This window comes from Pyrgilauda ruficollis, unplaced genomic scaffold, assembly GCF_017590135.1.
Source record: "Pyrgilauda ruficollis isolate IOZ18807 unplaced genomic scaffold, ASM1759013v1 scaffold49, whole genome shotgun sequence".
Lineage (NCBI taxonomy): Eukaryota > Metazoa > Chordata > Aves > Passeriformes > Passeridae > Pyrgilauda > Pyrgilauda ruficollis.
In genome coordinates, this window is record NW_024526488.1 from 2,771,791 (window position 1) to 2,786,633 (window position 14,843).

Here is a 14,843-nt window from a genome sequence, read left to right on the forward strand (position 1 = left end):
ATAGCTTTCAGGTGTAGATTTGTGTTTGTGTAGTAATGTGGGACAGGGGATTTAACTACTGACTCTGGGTGTCTGCAGCTTCTCCAGAATCAGTTTAGCACAAAAATACAACCTGTAAAAGCCTCCTTTTGGGAATACTGTGTTTGTGCATTTTCTTACTTGGACATCTGAATTGCACTTCTGACTATGCCTGTAAAAGGATCAATTTTGATTTTATAAACACTACAAATTGAAATAGGGAATTACAGAACGCTTTATTTTAATAACCTAGCAGTGTATAATGCTGTTTCAGTTGATGCTGTAAATTTACACAGCTGAAATTTAAGATTCTAAGTTTTCTAAATGCCATTGTTAAAAGGGGGAAAGCTCTTACAATATTTTTTTTGCCAGCCATATTTGTCTTTCCTCAATTAGGTTTCTTCTAAAACTGAAGAGAGTCTGCACAAAGGCAGACTTAGTTTGTTACTTAGCAGAATGAACTGGTCTGTTTGGTCATTTATTTAGCAGACTGTGGTGAGTGATAAAAGGAAATAATGTAAGAGCAGAGCAAGTAACATGCTGTTGCTGATTTTAATATAACCTTATTCTGTTATACTCACTTTCTGAACATTTCCCTCCATCAACACTTATTTCCACGTTATCTTAATTTTGTTCATACCATCAATATAGTTATTATTGAAACAAGTCATCAGTATTTTCCCAGTGACACCCAAGTGGTCCAGATGCTGTGTTCTGAAGTGCTAAAATTTGCTCTGGAGCTTTTCTATTAGTTAACATTTACAGGCAGTGTCATTAAGAAAAGGTTGCAGAGAAGCATCTGTAGCATCATAGACAGGAGTAACTTGTGTTTGTGAAAAGGGCTTTGAATGGAGGATTATTAGCACAGTCAAGTAACAATGTGATGTGTTCTGCAAAAACTACCTCTGTGATCACAGTTAGGAATGCAGTTCCATGAACTTCACCCTGTACAATCCTAGAGCAGATCTTTTGGTTGTTGTCTCCCCACCCATCAATTCTTCCCATTATTTTGTTTACTTGAACATATAAGAATTGGTCCATTAACTTGTGGCAGCAAATTTCCGCTCTTTTACACCAGTACAAAGAGACTGCAATCACTGTAAGTCAGACACTGCAGGTGCTCTAGGGGCCTGCCTTTTCCACTGTCCCAGAGTGCTTGCTTTGCATTAGGTGTGGGAATCACAATGATGAAGATAAGTCTGATCAACAAACTGATCTGATTGAAAATTTCCAAAGGAAAGAAGATAGACAGTCTCCAATTAGAGCAAAGTCCTAGTCAGACTAATCTAGCAATCACCCATTTGTAGGGGTGTGAGCAGAGACACTCTCCCTCACTTGTACAGATGGCAGCTTCTTCCTCTGGTCGTAAAACAACATCCTAACTTGACAATGTGCCTACTGCTGTCTGCCAACAGTCAGCACAAGCTGATTTAGGTGATGTGGAGTTTGTGTCGGATTTGTACACAAATATGTACTGGTGGTTTATCTGGCAGTGAGCAAATCAAGTGTTGGTTGGTCACTACTGATAGATTTAATGATAGCTGGCAAGCAATTGCATTGTTGAGAGCAGTGAACCACCGTTGCCATCTTATTGCAAAGGTTTCGTACCTTCTTGGTGATTTCACATGGGCAGCTCCTCACAGCACTCACTCTCTTCTTCCTCTTTCTTCTTCTTTCTTACTCTTCTCACAGCCAACAAACTCCATCTTCCCTTCTCAACCAGCCAACCTACTCTGTTACAATACCCACCCTAATTGGATCTAGCTGTGGCCTATTAAGGGCAGGCCTATTCCTAATTCTTGATAATTAGCACAGCTGTAGCTCCTTAGGGGTGAGGTTACCTTCATCACTATTTCTATTTTCCTACATTCCACCCATCGACAAACTACATGTTCATAAATAATCAACTGTCTAGTTCCAAATGTAAATCAAACAGCTACTGTCTCTGTAAACTAGAAACTGCCTAGATGACTCTCCTGAAAGCCTGATAAACATGCAACAGATGATCAAGTGAAAACATGCAGCTGACTATTGCTTAATGATTTTGCTGCTTCTGCAGAGATCCTAAATATATACTTATAAAAGAGTCCATGAAAACACACACATACACACACGCACATGCACACGTACATTTTCCAAGTTGTGTATATCCTTGCCTGCAAGCTTTTCAGTCATACACCTCATGTCCTGAACCCCTCTGCATTGCCAGGCTCTAGCAGCAGCTCTCTAATAGCAAGCTCAAACCAAAGCCCAGAGCTTGAGCCTGTCCTCCTTTCGGGGCTGCTCTTTGCTGCTCTGCAGGCTGCAAGAGAAAAGGAACTTTTTGCCCCTCCGTTCCAGCAGCCTGAGCCGGATGACACTGTGTGCTTGCTACTACAGACACTGAAATCATGGGCAGCTGCTTTTATTTGCTACATCATAAGGCTTTGCTATTGTTTCAACCAATCTGTGCCTATGCCTTTTTGTGGCGGTTGCTCACTCACACTCCTTTGTAACATTTTTTTCTCATACTTTTAGGTTTCTGTTTGTTTATCTTCTAGTTGTGTTTTTTTTGTGTTTTTTTTTGGTTTTTTTTTTTTTTAAAAACAGCTGGAGAAATAATAAGTGCTATTATTTTTGCCTTTGTGGATTACTGCTGCAATAGTGATTTGAACTGTCAGACTTCTATTTACACTCTGTTGCACTACAAGGCACCTGTCAAGCACAGTTTTCAGGCAATTTCTGTGGAAGTACAATAATCTTAACTTGTCAGTCCTATATAAATAAACATGTTTACATTGCAACGTAGATATGTACAAGGATTTACCTTCCACATAGCACGTCTCAGCCAGCCTTGTTTGTGCTGTATGAGCTGCTCTGAGCGACTCTGCTGCAGAGGGCCCTGGAGAGCAGCTTTGGCAGTTATTCCACACTCATCATATCCCTCTCCGGAGGGGATGAGGGGGTGACAAAGCAAACTGTGCTGACAGCTAGGGGGTGGCAAGAGGAAGTTGTGAGGATTAGGGATGGAAGGAAAGGAGGAAGTAGCAAAGGTGATAACAGGGAGTGAAATTGAGCACTTGGCTTCCTTCGCATCTCTTGAGCTGAAGGAAACAGCCAAGAGGTCAAATAATCAGAATCAAAGATGTGTGTATCACAGGTGTGGAGAATGCACACACAGACTACAGATGAGAACACTGAAGACTAAAACTTCATTCTGGTTAAGTCAAATCTAAATATGTGAAGGTTATTGTGTCTTAGGAATTTCACTTACTTTCCTGTGACTGCCAGTAAGTCCGCTGATATCTGAAAAGGTAGCTCATACCTGGATTGCCGTTGCAGAGTGGGCACGGGTGAGTTGTAGACTAAGTACCAGACTTTCACTGGAGATGAATTTTACCTGCAAAATTTATTTATTTTTTTTTTGCAGCAGAGTGAATAGTTCTTGAGGGAATTATGTGAGTCAGGTTTTGAGGCATCATGTTATTATCACATCACAGGAAATATAGAAGGCACATCCTGTTTTAATTGTGTCAAAAATTCCGGGTAGTGCTAAAATTGAAATGAAAACAAAACAATACTTTGGTTGATGAATGCATTTTCCTCGGAAAAACTGAGTCTACTTTCTACTTAAAGAACTGTAAAGAAAATATAAAATATAATTACCTCATTGAACAAAACAATTTTCAGAGGGAAAAAAGGACATGTTTTTGACATGACATGTTGACATTTCTATCTTAGAACATTGCATTTCTGAAACTTCTCTCCTTACGAAATGTTAATCAGCGGGTAAGACTCCATATAAGATTGTGTAAATTTACACTGCTGTTGTTTAGTACCATTTTTCATAAAGATCCATTTTCTTTTGGGTAGGTGTGGCTAATAATCCCCTATAATTTGCTATGTCATTGGTAAAAATGTAGATTAATTTACTAATTCCCAATATTTGAGTTTGGAAAAAAACCCAAAGCCTTTGAAATATGTTTTTCTGACTTGATATAATTATACTGTGCATTTGTTTCAGGAAACACTGAATAAATTGTTGGCTATAATTGAAGACTGCCAAGTATAACTAGCATAATACAGTAAAAAAGAACAAAAGAAGAAAAGCTGGCCAACAGAAGTAACAATAGAACAAGATGGGCACAATAAAAAGCTGTAGAATTATATTAGGGTCAATATATAGATATGCTCTATTGAATCTCACATTGATCTCCCAGTTTTATGTAAAATGCATTGTACAGTTGACATAGAAAGAAAATTACCTTTATTTTGGGTGAAAAATACTAATTAAATGCTTAAAGCAATAGGAAAATATCTAGTTTGAATATTTTTACTATTTGATTATTTTACCCAGCTTTAAGTGAATTGAATATCCCATTAATCTCAGTGTACATTGGATCAAATCTGCTAGAGAGGGTTCTGGTTTCAGGGAACATATTAATGAGTCATATTTAAAGTAATATTTTACACTTGGTCATGTGATATTTAAAAATTGGGATTTTTTTTTTTAAATGGACAGATTGGGATTCACCCACAAAGTTTTTTTGTTCTGTTTTTTTTGATTTTTCTATCCATCTGCTTTTTTACTTCTTCCTTCTGCTGCGATTTCAGAAAATTAAATCTCCTTATTGCAAAGTAAAAATAAAACTGGGATTAGCCATCTAATCTGTAGGGATACCAAGGCACTCAGCCTTGTTCTGCTTGCTGTTTTTTGAAAAGATTGAATACTGAAAAATGAGAAATAAAAGTTAACTTCATGAAGAGGAGTAACCTAAAAGTCAGAGATTTAGAGATGAGAAGTAGAGTTTAAGTAAATAGTGATCTGTATGTCTGTGGTCATCAGTAGCTAACTTGAGTCACTTGAAAGGGACCAAAGTGAGAAGAGTTCGCTCAGCATTTCCTTAATGTGAAGACAGGGGTTTATCCTTTCTCTCGGTACTGGGAAACCAGAGTTCACACAGTGTCTCTTGCTGGTTTAAGCTCTGGACTATTACACCTGCACCAAAAATCCTCAAACCAAACAAACCAAAAAAACAAGCAAAGATGGCACATTTCATTCACAGGTATTTCTTTATATGTAAGAATGGTGTATGGACCTGTAAACTGCCATATCTAAAGTAAGCAATGAGTCTCTAAGATTTTTATTCATGTAATTCTTTAGACATAACAAAATCTACCAGAACAGTTTGAGGCTGTTATTTCTCTGAACACCTGTTTCTATCTTTATCTGGATAATCTCCATGACAATGTCCCTCATCGTGTTTACTGCTTGCTTTCTAAGAGAAAAGTGTTAAATGGGGGGCAAATTGAATCAAAACTTATTAAAATAAAATCTACAGAGAAGTAACATCACATGTTAAGTGTTTGGGTAGGAGTGACTCAACTCCATCACTACCATCCATCTATTTTGGACCAAGAGTGGATATTTTTACAAGTGGTCACCATTGAGTTTCTATTGGGCTTGAGGAGGAAGGATTCTTAAGGGCCATAGCACCAAAACTGAGATCCCCCTGTGGCATTTAGGCAGTGCTGCAGAGTTTATTTATTAAAGCCTTGATATTTGTTGGGTATCCTAATGTGCAATAGTGGAAGTAGACTGAAAGTTGAGGGAATAATTTAAGAGGAGAGGAAAGGTAAACATCTCAAAAACCAGATTTCTCAAAGTCATGAATTGATAACTTTAAGAGTAGTGAAATTACAGAGCCTGAGTTACAATTCCAGGTGGTGAGAGTGTAAAGAAAGATATGTTGAAAGCAAAGGTCTGTGTAGGGAATTAGAGCAAAAAAAAAAAAACCCCGGGTGGGACAATGTGCCATTTCCTCAGTGTTTTCAGGTCAAATAGTGAAACTGCGTAGTCCACAGAAGAAGAAAGAAAGGGTGAAATCTGCAAGGAACTAGAGAAAAGGAGCTGTTGAAGAAGGGACTGGAAGTTTTCTTAAAATTTGGATGGAAGAACAGGAGGAAGGAGGAGGTGAAATGAGAGGACTGTGGACACTGAGCATGGATGAAGTAGCAGGGAAAAGGTTTCAGAGAACCAAAGAGAGAGACTGGGGGCAGGAAGGCAAATAGATGAAGGACTGTCAAACTCCTAAAACTACCCCTGACCCTGCAGACTTTTTTCAGGATAGACACAGGTGTGTCTACTTGGGAAAATACCTAAGGGTTTTTTTTTTTGAGAGAACAAGAGTCTTACTAAGGTAACAATTAATTGGCAACATTACATACACACAGAAGTTTTGTAAGCAAAAATAAATAACTTCAAATGAAAGGTGTGCAGTGATCAGCATTAAAATCCTGTAGTAGAAAGTACTGTTAAATTTTAAATCAACAACTTCAGATGTGTTGTTACTCTAAGAACAGCAATTTCTGTGTGTGAGATGCTCCTGCAAACTGACTGACCCTGTGTGTGCCTCACCTATCACAGAGGGGACAGGAGAGTGCTGCAGTTGCAGGGGAAGGATCTTTGTTTTAGATCAGCCACTGATAAGGAATGAGCAGCTCAGTGATACAGAGGAATAGAGTACAAAAAAATAGCTTGCAATGGGTTACTTTGTATTTTGATCCTAATGCTCTAATATAGTTAAACCCAGGCTGGCAGAAAGGAGTTGTCACAGAATGCCTGATTTCAAGGAGTTCCTTTCAAGTCTCTTTTTGAAAAGTAGTTGCCACTATTGTAAAAATAAAAAAAGAAGAAAAAAAAAGCAACAAATTAACCTTCCTGCTCTTCAGGGCTTGTAAATTGGCACAGCTCCATAAAACTGAACAGTGCCTGGAATCAAACTCATGGAGTACATCCCATTACTCAGACTTACCCAGTAAAAAAGCCTTGCATAATGGATTTTCATTGCAGCAGCTCTGTGCTGTATATATCCTACATGTGAATTATTTTTGCCCAGAAGTTAAAAAGAGCTATTTTTTACATGCAATAAAAATATTTTAAAATATCCATTTCCTCACCTTGTATGGAAAAAAAAAGTCTTAAAAATCTAATAAGTATCTTCCTTCAGTGGTTTTCTTTCAAATGTTAGCTTCCAAGTGCACTATTTCTTAATGTATCATTCACATTTGTTTTATTAACTTTCTCACCTTAGCTAATAGGCTTGCAACAGAAAAGTATATTTACAGTAAAAAGTCAAGTGTGTGAGGGAAACTACTTAGAGTTTTCTTTTCCCATAGTAAAGCATCATAGTATTTTCTCTTTTAAGAAAAGTTCTAATGACAATTATTGTAGATTGGACAGTAAACTGTGCAAACTACAGATTGCAAACTCATTCTTTTTATTACTGCACCATTACTAGAATGAATTCTTGATGGATTTTCATGAATGCAGGAATGAGATAATAATTTCCTTTTCTGAGTGTGCAAGACTGTGAATAAGGGATTAAACCAAAAGTATTATTAATTGATTGAAAAGCATGTATACTACCTGCTGCTGAGTCTCATCTCTTGCTGTTAGTCTTCCCTTAAAAATCTTCCCCTCAAAGGAATGAAAAAATTGAGATATTTTCCACAGAAATGTTTGATAATGTCATTTCCTCTCTCTGTTGCTCTAATACTAAATTGCTGCCATAGACCTGTATCAGTTTCACAGTTTTACGTAACTGATTGCAAAAAGGAGCATGAAGCTGGCTACATTCAGATTTCAAGATACTTTTCTATTTATATCCATAAAAATATAGACACGTACTATTTAAATTGTAAGGAAGATAATTTTAATTAAGGGCTGAATTTTTTAGCATTTTGATGTTTGAACAGTTAAGTGAAGGAAAAGTTTGCCTTGACATGGAAACTATTTTTTTGGGGTTGCGGATACAGATTTTTGCTTTGTGCAACCTGAAAAATTTGGTTTGGCCAGTTTTCTGATGCTATCTTAGTTTTGTTTCAATCAAAGCAATGCTTGTGGAAAGGAGACACTAAAAAGAATTCAAGCACAGGATAGAGTTCTGATCTCTAAGATTACTTATGCATCCTTAATTCTTTATTTTATAGCTTCTTATTAGCTTATGCTATTTCTGTTTCATTAGAGCAGGGAATAATTTACAGTGACACTGGTAACACCTGGTATCTATAAGTCTATTAGTTATGTTAACATCCAGTTAAATAAGTGAATATAGGTATGTCTGGAAAAACATCACTGAAGAGTTTAACTCAGATTCACTGATATGAAAGGGGGCTTCTAGCTAAAAAATCCCTGTGTAACCTGTGTTTTGTCTTGTAGTTTCCCAGTGTGAGGTATGATAAAGAATCTAGAAGACAATACTGCACAAACACAGCTCTGCAGAGTTCTTGAAAATATTTATTGGCTTGTTCCTACTAAAATGATGAAAATCCCCATCAGAAAATGACCTTATACATGTCAGTTTTGAGTACTCTGCACTTGTTAGAACCATGTTTAAGAAAGTGTAGGACCATATTGCAAAAGTTAGATTTCACCAGCACAGTGCATGGCAAACACCTTCAGAAAGTGTGCTTACTGTGCTTTTAAAACAGAGTTCTGAGTCCTTCAGAACCTGCAAAACTTCAAATAGAAGTGTTATCCATGACAGTCATCCTTAAAACACACTAGTCCTTTTAATGAAAGTTATAAGAAAAAAATATCTGTTTCCTTTTTTTATTGCAGTAAAATAAGATCTGATAATAGCAGTTCACTTTAGCAGTTCAGGTGCTTCATTTTAAGCGCCCATCTATGCCCTACATAATAAGCTTTCAGGTCTAAAATCTAATAGGATTTCACATATATTGAATTGGCAAATCCCAATAAAGAACCTCCATATTCCTTTCCTATTACAAGGCTTTCTTTGTAGGAAAAATATGAGATGTTCTTTTCCAAAACAACGGATTTAAATAAATGTAAGTATTTTTCTTCAGATTGGCTCTGTTTGTACACTTAATACCTTTTCTTGATTCCAACATCAATAAATAGTAAACATAAACATTTACAGCTCTTGGCATGCACGTAGTGAGAAATCCAGCTCATACTTTCATTTGTGAAGTGATTATTTCTGCCAAATCTGGTTTTTAACATGAAAGAAAGACAATTTATAGCTTTGAGGGTGCAAGATAATACTGTTACAATACTAAAGTGTGGCTATGGGGTTAGATTGACATTGTAAATAGTAATGGAAAAATGCAGGAAAAATCAGTTAAGTAGCCAGAGCACAGAGAGATTGGTCCCAGTGTTTTACAGCCACCAGCAGTGCTCTGCCTTAATGTCCTTGACTGGAATTAGGATTTTCCTGCTATACTTTGTATTACATTAAAATGTACTTCTCAAATTTCATCTTAACTGAATTATAATAAAGCAGTTTGTATTGGACTTGGGGTACATCAAGATGATTATTACAGTTTGAAAGACTTGAAATTATTTCAGTGACATCACTGTTCTTTGGGTTTAAACTCGTGATGACCACTACCAGTGGTATTGAGTTTTAGCACAGCACACTGTGTTTTAAGGACAATAATATAACTTCAGGAGCTTTTGCTACAGGTGCATCATGTATTTGTGCATTTTCAACACAGCTGAAGTAAGAGTCAGTGAACATAAGACCTGTTCTTTTAACATCCAGAAACAGCTTTTCCTGGAATATTCATTGCCAGCTACAAGCACTGAAAATTTCTGAAGCTATTAACTGACTGCAAAAACAAAATCCTTACATTCATCAACCATTTCTCTCCCTGAAACCACTATCAAGGAATAGTATTTTAATCCTTCAGCTTGACTTCCTTCTGGTTAGGGTGGACTGTCTTTTACAGGAAGATAAACATGAAGCACAAATTGTTGAAACTACGTTTTCAAGTTACACTATAAGTACAGAATAAACCCAAATGTATTCTGTAGGCCAGGTGATCTGCATGTACATGTACTATCACCCTGATTTGTGTGGTGCGCCACATTTTGTCAAAACCATTTGCTTGCAATGAAATTTCTAATATCCTGCAACAAAGTAAGTTTTATATAAGTGTATCACAAGAATTTCACTCCCTCACTTGAAACATCCTTAGTAACCTATATTAATTTAGTCCAGAAAAATCTTGTTCAAGCCCTTTACCACTGCTGCTACAAAATGTTCTCAATATTTCAGTGGGAGATCAGAATTTATTTTTTGTAGGTTCCCAAAACCCTCCTTTTCTAGGCTACACTTCATAGTGGAAAAAATACAGAAAAGAGCAAATACTTGAGATAAAACATTAACCATTTAAAGATTGTAAGGAACATTCAAGTAGAATGAGTGTTCTCCTTAGAAATAAAAAGTAGTCTTGGGAAAGATCAGTATCTAGAGATTTCTGTCCTTGCCAGGGGCTCCTTCAGCCAGTCATACTTAACTTTACTATGTAAATAGCAACCTTCAGGAAACAAAGTGAAATATTCTCTGGTAGCCAGAGTATCAGGAGACTGCATTGATTATAGATGTGTGATAATGTATTTCTGCAAATGCAGAAGGCCACTACAGTTTTTACCAAAGTTTAAAGAAGTCAGGGGATGGAGAAGAAGCCACAGAAGTGGCATTAGCAGCATTTGTAATCCATTTTGCCATGGAAACTGCTGCACTGTGGAATCCCAGTTTCCTGTGAGCACAGGTTTCTAAGAAAAGCCAAGTAGACAGCTGTTAGGCTATCAGAGCAATTCATAGGGCTGGTGATAGGAGGGTGGTTAGCTCCCACATCCTCTTCCCTCTTTATCATTAAATCATGGCCCGCTGTTAACATGTTGCTTTTTCATGATAAGTGATTGCTGAAATTTTCTTACCAAAATGCTGACAGATTAATTCAGAATGTGTTTAAAAAAACCAAAACCACCATGCATCTTTTCAATAACATTGCTTACTCCAGTAGCTTGTGTCACTTTGTTTACCTCTTGAAATACATCCTTGAAGATTAAGTATGTACACTTAGCATGTGGCAGCTGCCAAATCATGGGAGATGTTTCCCACTAAAATTGTCACTGCATTAATGACAGTACCTTGGAAAACAGATTCTTAAAAAGGAGGTTGTGTTGTGCTTCCTCTGAATAGGAGGTAGTGTAATTACCCATCCTATAAGGAACACTACAATAAAACACACCAAAGGCTGTGGACTTCTGGACTTGTCTGAGTGAATCACAGAGCCTTCTTTTTATGACCCTGTCCTACAAAGTGATATGCCTAAACTTCTGGTAATAGGCAGGCATGAAAAATCACCTTGCCTGAGATGTCACCCATTCTAATCCCATAAATAACCCATCAATTCCATAAGTGTATGGAAATATCTGGTATAGACAACTGTTTGAGAGACGTTACATGTAACAGTATATTGTACAAAAATTGTTTCAGCAAAAGGCTTCACATGCAAGAAGGGAAAAACTGAAGTCAGGATTCTTCTAGAAGAATATGACTACCTATAAAACCAAGTATTTGAACTACAGTTATTTGATGAAAGACTGCTGAGAAGAGATGCTGAAATAAAATTCAAGCATGCTCATGAGCAGAAAAAGTGCATGCAGCTGTGCAAAACATGATGATCTACAGCGAAAGGGAGATGTAGCAATAATAGAGCTTCTCCAGCTGAGCTCTGACTTCTAGGAAGGCACAGATGTGCTGGGGTAGAGATTCATTTCTGGGGGACAGCTGGCTTGGGGAGGGAGATTCAGTGATTTGAGTAGAGCAGGGACTTCAGTGACAATGAGAGTAATGCTGCTCATCTTCCAGCAAGTACTGGAGCTCCACAACTCTGAACAGCCTGAGGTTTTCTACAGAAGTGGCACACACCTTCCTCCCTGGCCAGTCCCTGCAGCAGTTCTCTCTTCTAGTCTGATAACTATTGCATGAGTGGTACTCAGGCTGAACTGAGGGACAGAAAGATGAAATATACCCAGGCAGAGCTGAGGTAAATGGAGGAAAGATACCCCTGTTGCTTTAATATAACCAGGAGGAGAGTTATTTTCTGTACAATGTTGTGTGATTGCAGCATAATTTTGCTTTCAGCTCTCACTGTTTCATGGTGACAAAAACAAGTTCAGAGAGGGTGGTTTTGTTTGGTACATGAGTGTTTCATGATAGGTGAGTACAAACAAGTGGACTGAAACATGAAGATTCAACAGAAACGTGAACAAGATAGAAAAAAGAAGGATCATTAAAATGTCACTTTTACAGGAAAGAAGTTAAATTGAGGCAGGAGGCTTAACCTGGACATCAAGAAAATCTTCCCTACTAACATGCAAATAGGAGAATGGTCATCCAATGAAAATCCCAAAAGCATAGAGCCTTCTTATTTTGCAGTGTAGACTGAGTAATATGAAAATTATTCTGCATGTAAAGGGGATAAATGAAAGGTCTTGTGCTTGGTGGTGCTGGGGTTTTTTTGTTTATTTGGTTTGGGCTTTTTTAAAAACTTTCAACATTAGTCATTCAAAGCCAAGTGGGTTTTTAGCTGAACACTCACTATAAGTCCCTCCAGTTTTATATCAAGAATAGATTATTAGAGAAACAAATTATTATGAAATACTGATTTATTATCTTTCATAGCCAATCCTAATACTTTCTTTTTTATTATTTCAGGGTGCAAGTTGAATTCTATATGAATGAAAATACATTTAAAGAGAGACTAAAGCTCTTCTTCATCAAAAACCAAAGATCAAGTAAGCAGTTGTATTAATTTCTCTTAAACATATTTGTGATACTTTTAAGTAAAATCAAATTCAGTTTTTGAAAAGGCAACAGTGAAGTTATTAATTTTCTTCTGAGTTAAAATATTTAAACTTGAGCATCATGTGCTCATGCAGGATCAAACAATTAGTGATGTCACGAACTGTTAAATAAAATCATGATTTTATTTCTGTGTCGTGATCAAGTTGACTAATTTGCAATGATCTGGCAGCAATGCTCATTGATAAATCGTGACCTTGTGACTAGGAAAGCAAAGACACTTAGGATGGTAAAATAAAAAAGCTGCAAAAGTACCCAGCTTTTTGAAGTGTTAAGTATTCTTAAAGTTTCAAACTTTATCTGCCCTGAAAAAAAAAAAAAATTTGGAAAGGAGACTACTGGGGATGTGGTACTTCAGAAATGTAGTCCTTGTCATTAGCCTATAGTCTAACTTAATTTAGTCTCAACAATATAGTCTAATGTAAATAGATCTTCATTGATATATGTGCTTAACGTCATTGGCCATCATGGAAGAAAATAATGTGGAGGAATTAAGATATTAATCTTTTTAAATGCATCCATGCAGCTGATCCAAGTGGGTGGAAACATGGAATATTATCCAATCTTGGTTAGAACAGTGGAGCTTATAGGTCAGAAGATCAGTAACTGACCTCAATTTTCTTCTGTGTAGCAGGACTGAAGTTACCTCTCTTTGCCTGTCACATGTAAAGAACTAAGATTACAATACATAAAGCTTTCAGACTACAAAGAATACATTTTTTCCTTTGTACAGTTAAAATTGTTTCATGATTTTGTGTCTGGAAAAAGACAGAAAAAAATAAAAGAAAGAAATTTTTTGATGTCCCAGTCTGAAAATATACAGACAAGCAACACTGGGGAGACTAGATCAAGCTTTCAAAAATAAGACATAGCAAAAAAATCTATCTGTAAGAGCTAGCAATAAATAAATACTAGCTTTATATCACAGAACTTGATAATTTTGTTGGCTAAGCTTCTTTTACTTTCCAAGTGTAGGAAGAAAAATATTCCTCTAAAAGGAAAGAAAAAAGAAAAAAAAGGCACCATGAGTAACAAGAAAAATCCCCAAGCCAAAGCAGTCAGTATTAATGAGTTCAAACACTCCTTCTGCTTATGCAGATCTTGGTTCTTGTCCAAATACTCGGAACCAGAGTCTCCTCAAAGAAAGCCTCCGAAGAGCTGCTGCTGACACTGTAGCCTGCTTCTCTGGTACATGTGCTCATTCAGTCCTCCCCTGAAACAGGAGGAGTCTCTTGCCCAGAGGTACCAGGGAGCTGATAAACAAAGATAATGGATTTTAGACAGTGTTCAGTGAGAGCACTAAAAACCTTCCTTCACATATTTATTAAAGATGGACTTGCTGTCATTGAGAGAAAAATTGTCAGTAGGATCAGAAATTTTTTTGGACAGTGTAAGTAAGTCTAACCTGTTCACCAAGAAGTTTTGATAATAACACATGGTTTTGCCAACCAGAGCAGTCAGGTCTAGAATTTATAAGCATTTTCTACAGAATGCTGTCCTGATCTAAATCACATATGGGTCAGTAACTTGAAATATCAACTGTTTTATTAATCATTACCCTTTTTTAAACTGATAAACTGATAAAACAAGCCTAATCTGTGTCTCATGTCAATCTAGTTTCCACTCAATCTTCTGCAGGCAAATGTCTAATTAAATTCAAACAGTGTATGAAACAATATCTTACAAATGTGTCACTCAGCACCCTCACAAAAAAAAAAAAAAAAAAAAAAAAAAAAAAAGCAGAAGAAGAGAAAAAGAGAGAAGGAGACAATTACATAGTCATACAAGCATGACTTCATGACTTCCTTGCTTGTAACCTGCCAGGACCACACACTGCATTATCACAGCCAACAATAAGTCCCAAAGGGAAAAGATAAGTGAAGTTTCAAGTCAGTGAAGAGGGAATAAAGGATAACTATCACTAGGATGTGAACTATTAAGAGCATATTTTGGTCCAGCTCCTAAAGCCAGCTGCCACTGAAATAATTTGCTGAAAATCAGCAATATATTAGTGACTTATGGGAAAGGAATAATGGGAGGTAATTCTAAAATCCTCACCTGGTATCTGTCACTCTGTTTAGACCAACTCTCTAAATCTGATATTTAATCTACAGAAATGCTTGCAAGGAGAGCATGAAGAATTTATAATAAAAGTGAAAGTCC

At 36.8% G+C, this 14,843-nt stretch overlaps 1 protein-coding gene across 1 annotated transcript in view; it reads left to right on the plus strand.

Annotated features, from left to right (window-relative positions):
* The window catches only part of KCNT2 (potassium sodium-activated channel subfamily T member 2), a 116,053-nt gene that overhangs the window by 16,196 nt on the left and 85,014 nt on the right, over positions 1-14,843 (plus strand). The window contains exon 2 of the mRNA XM_041479624.1: positions 12,534-12,613. Coding sequence (XP_041335558.1) covers positions 12,534-12,613 — 80 coding nt within the window. The remainder of the gene's footprint in view (positions 1-12,533; positions 12,614-14,843) is intronic.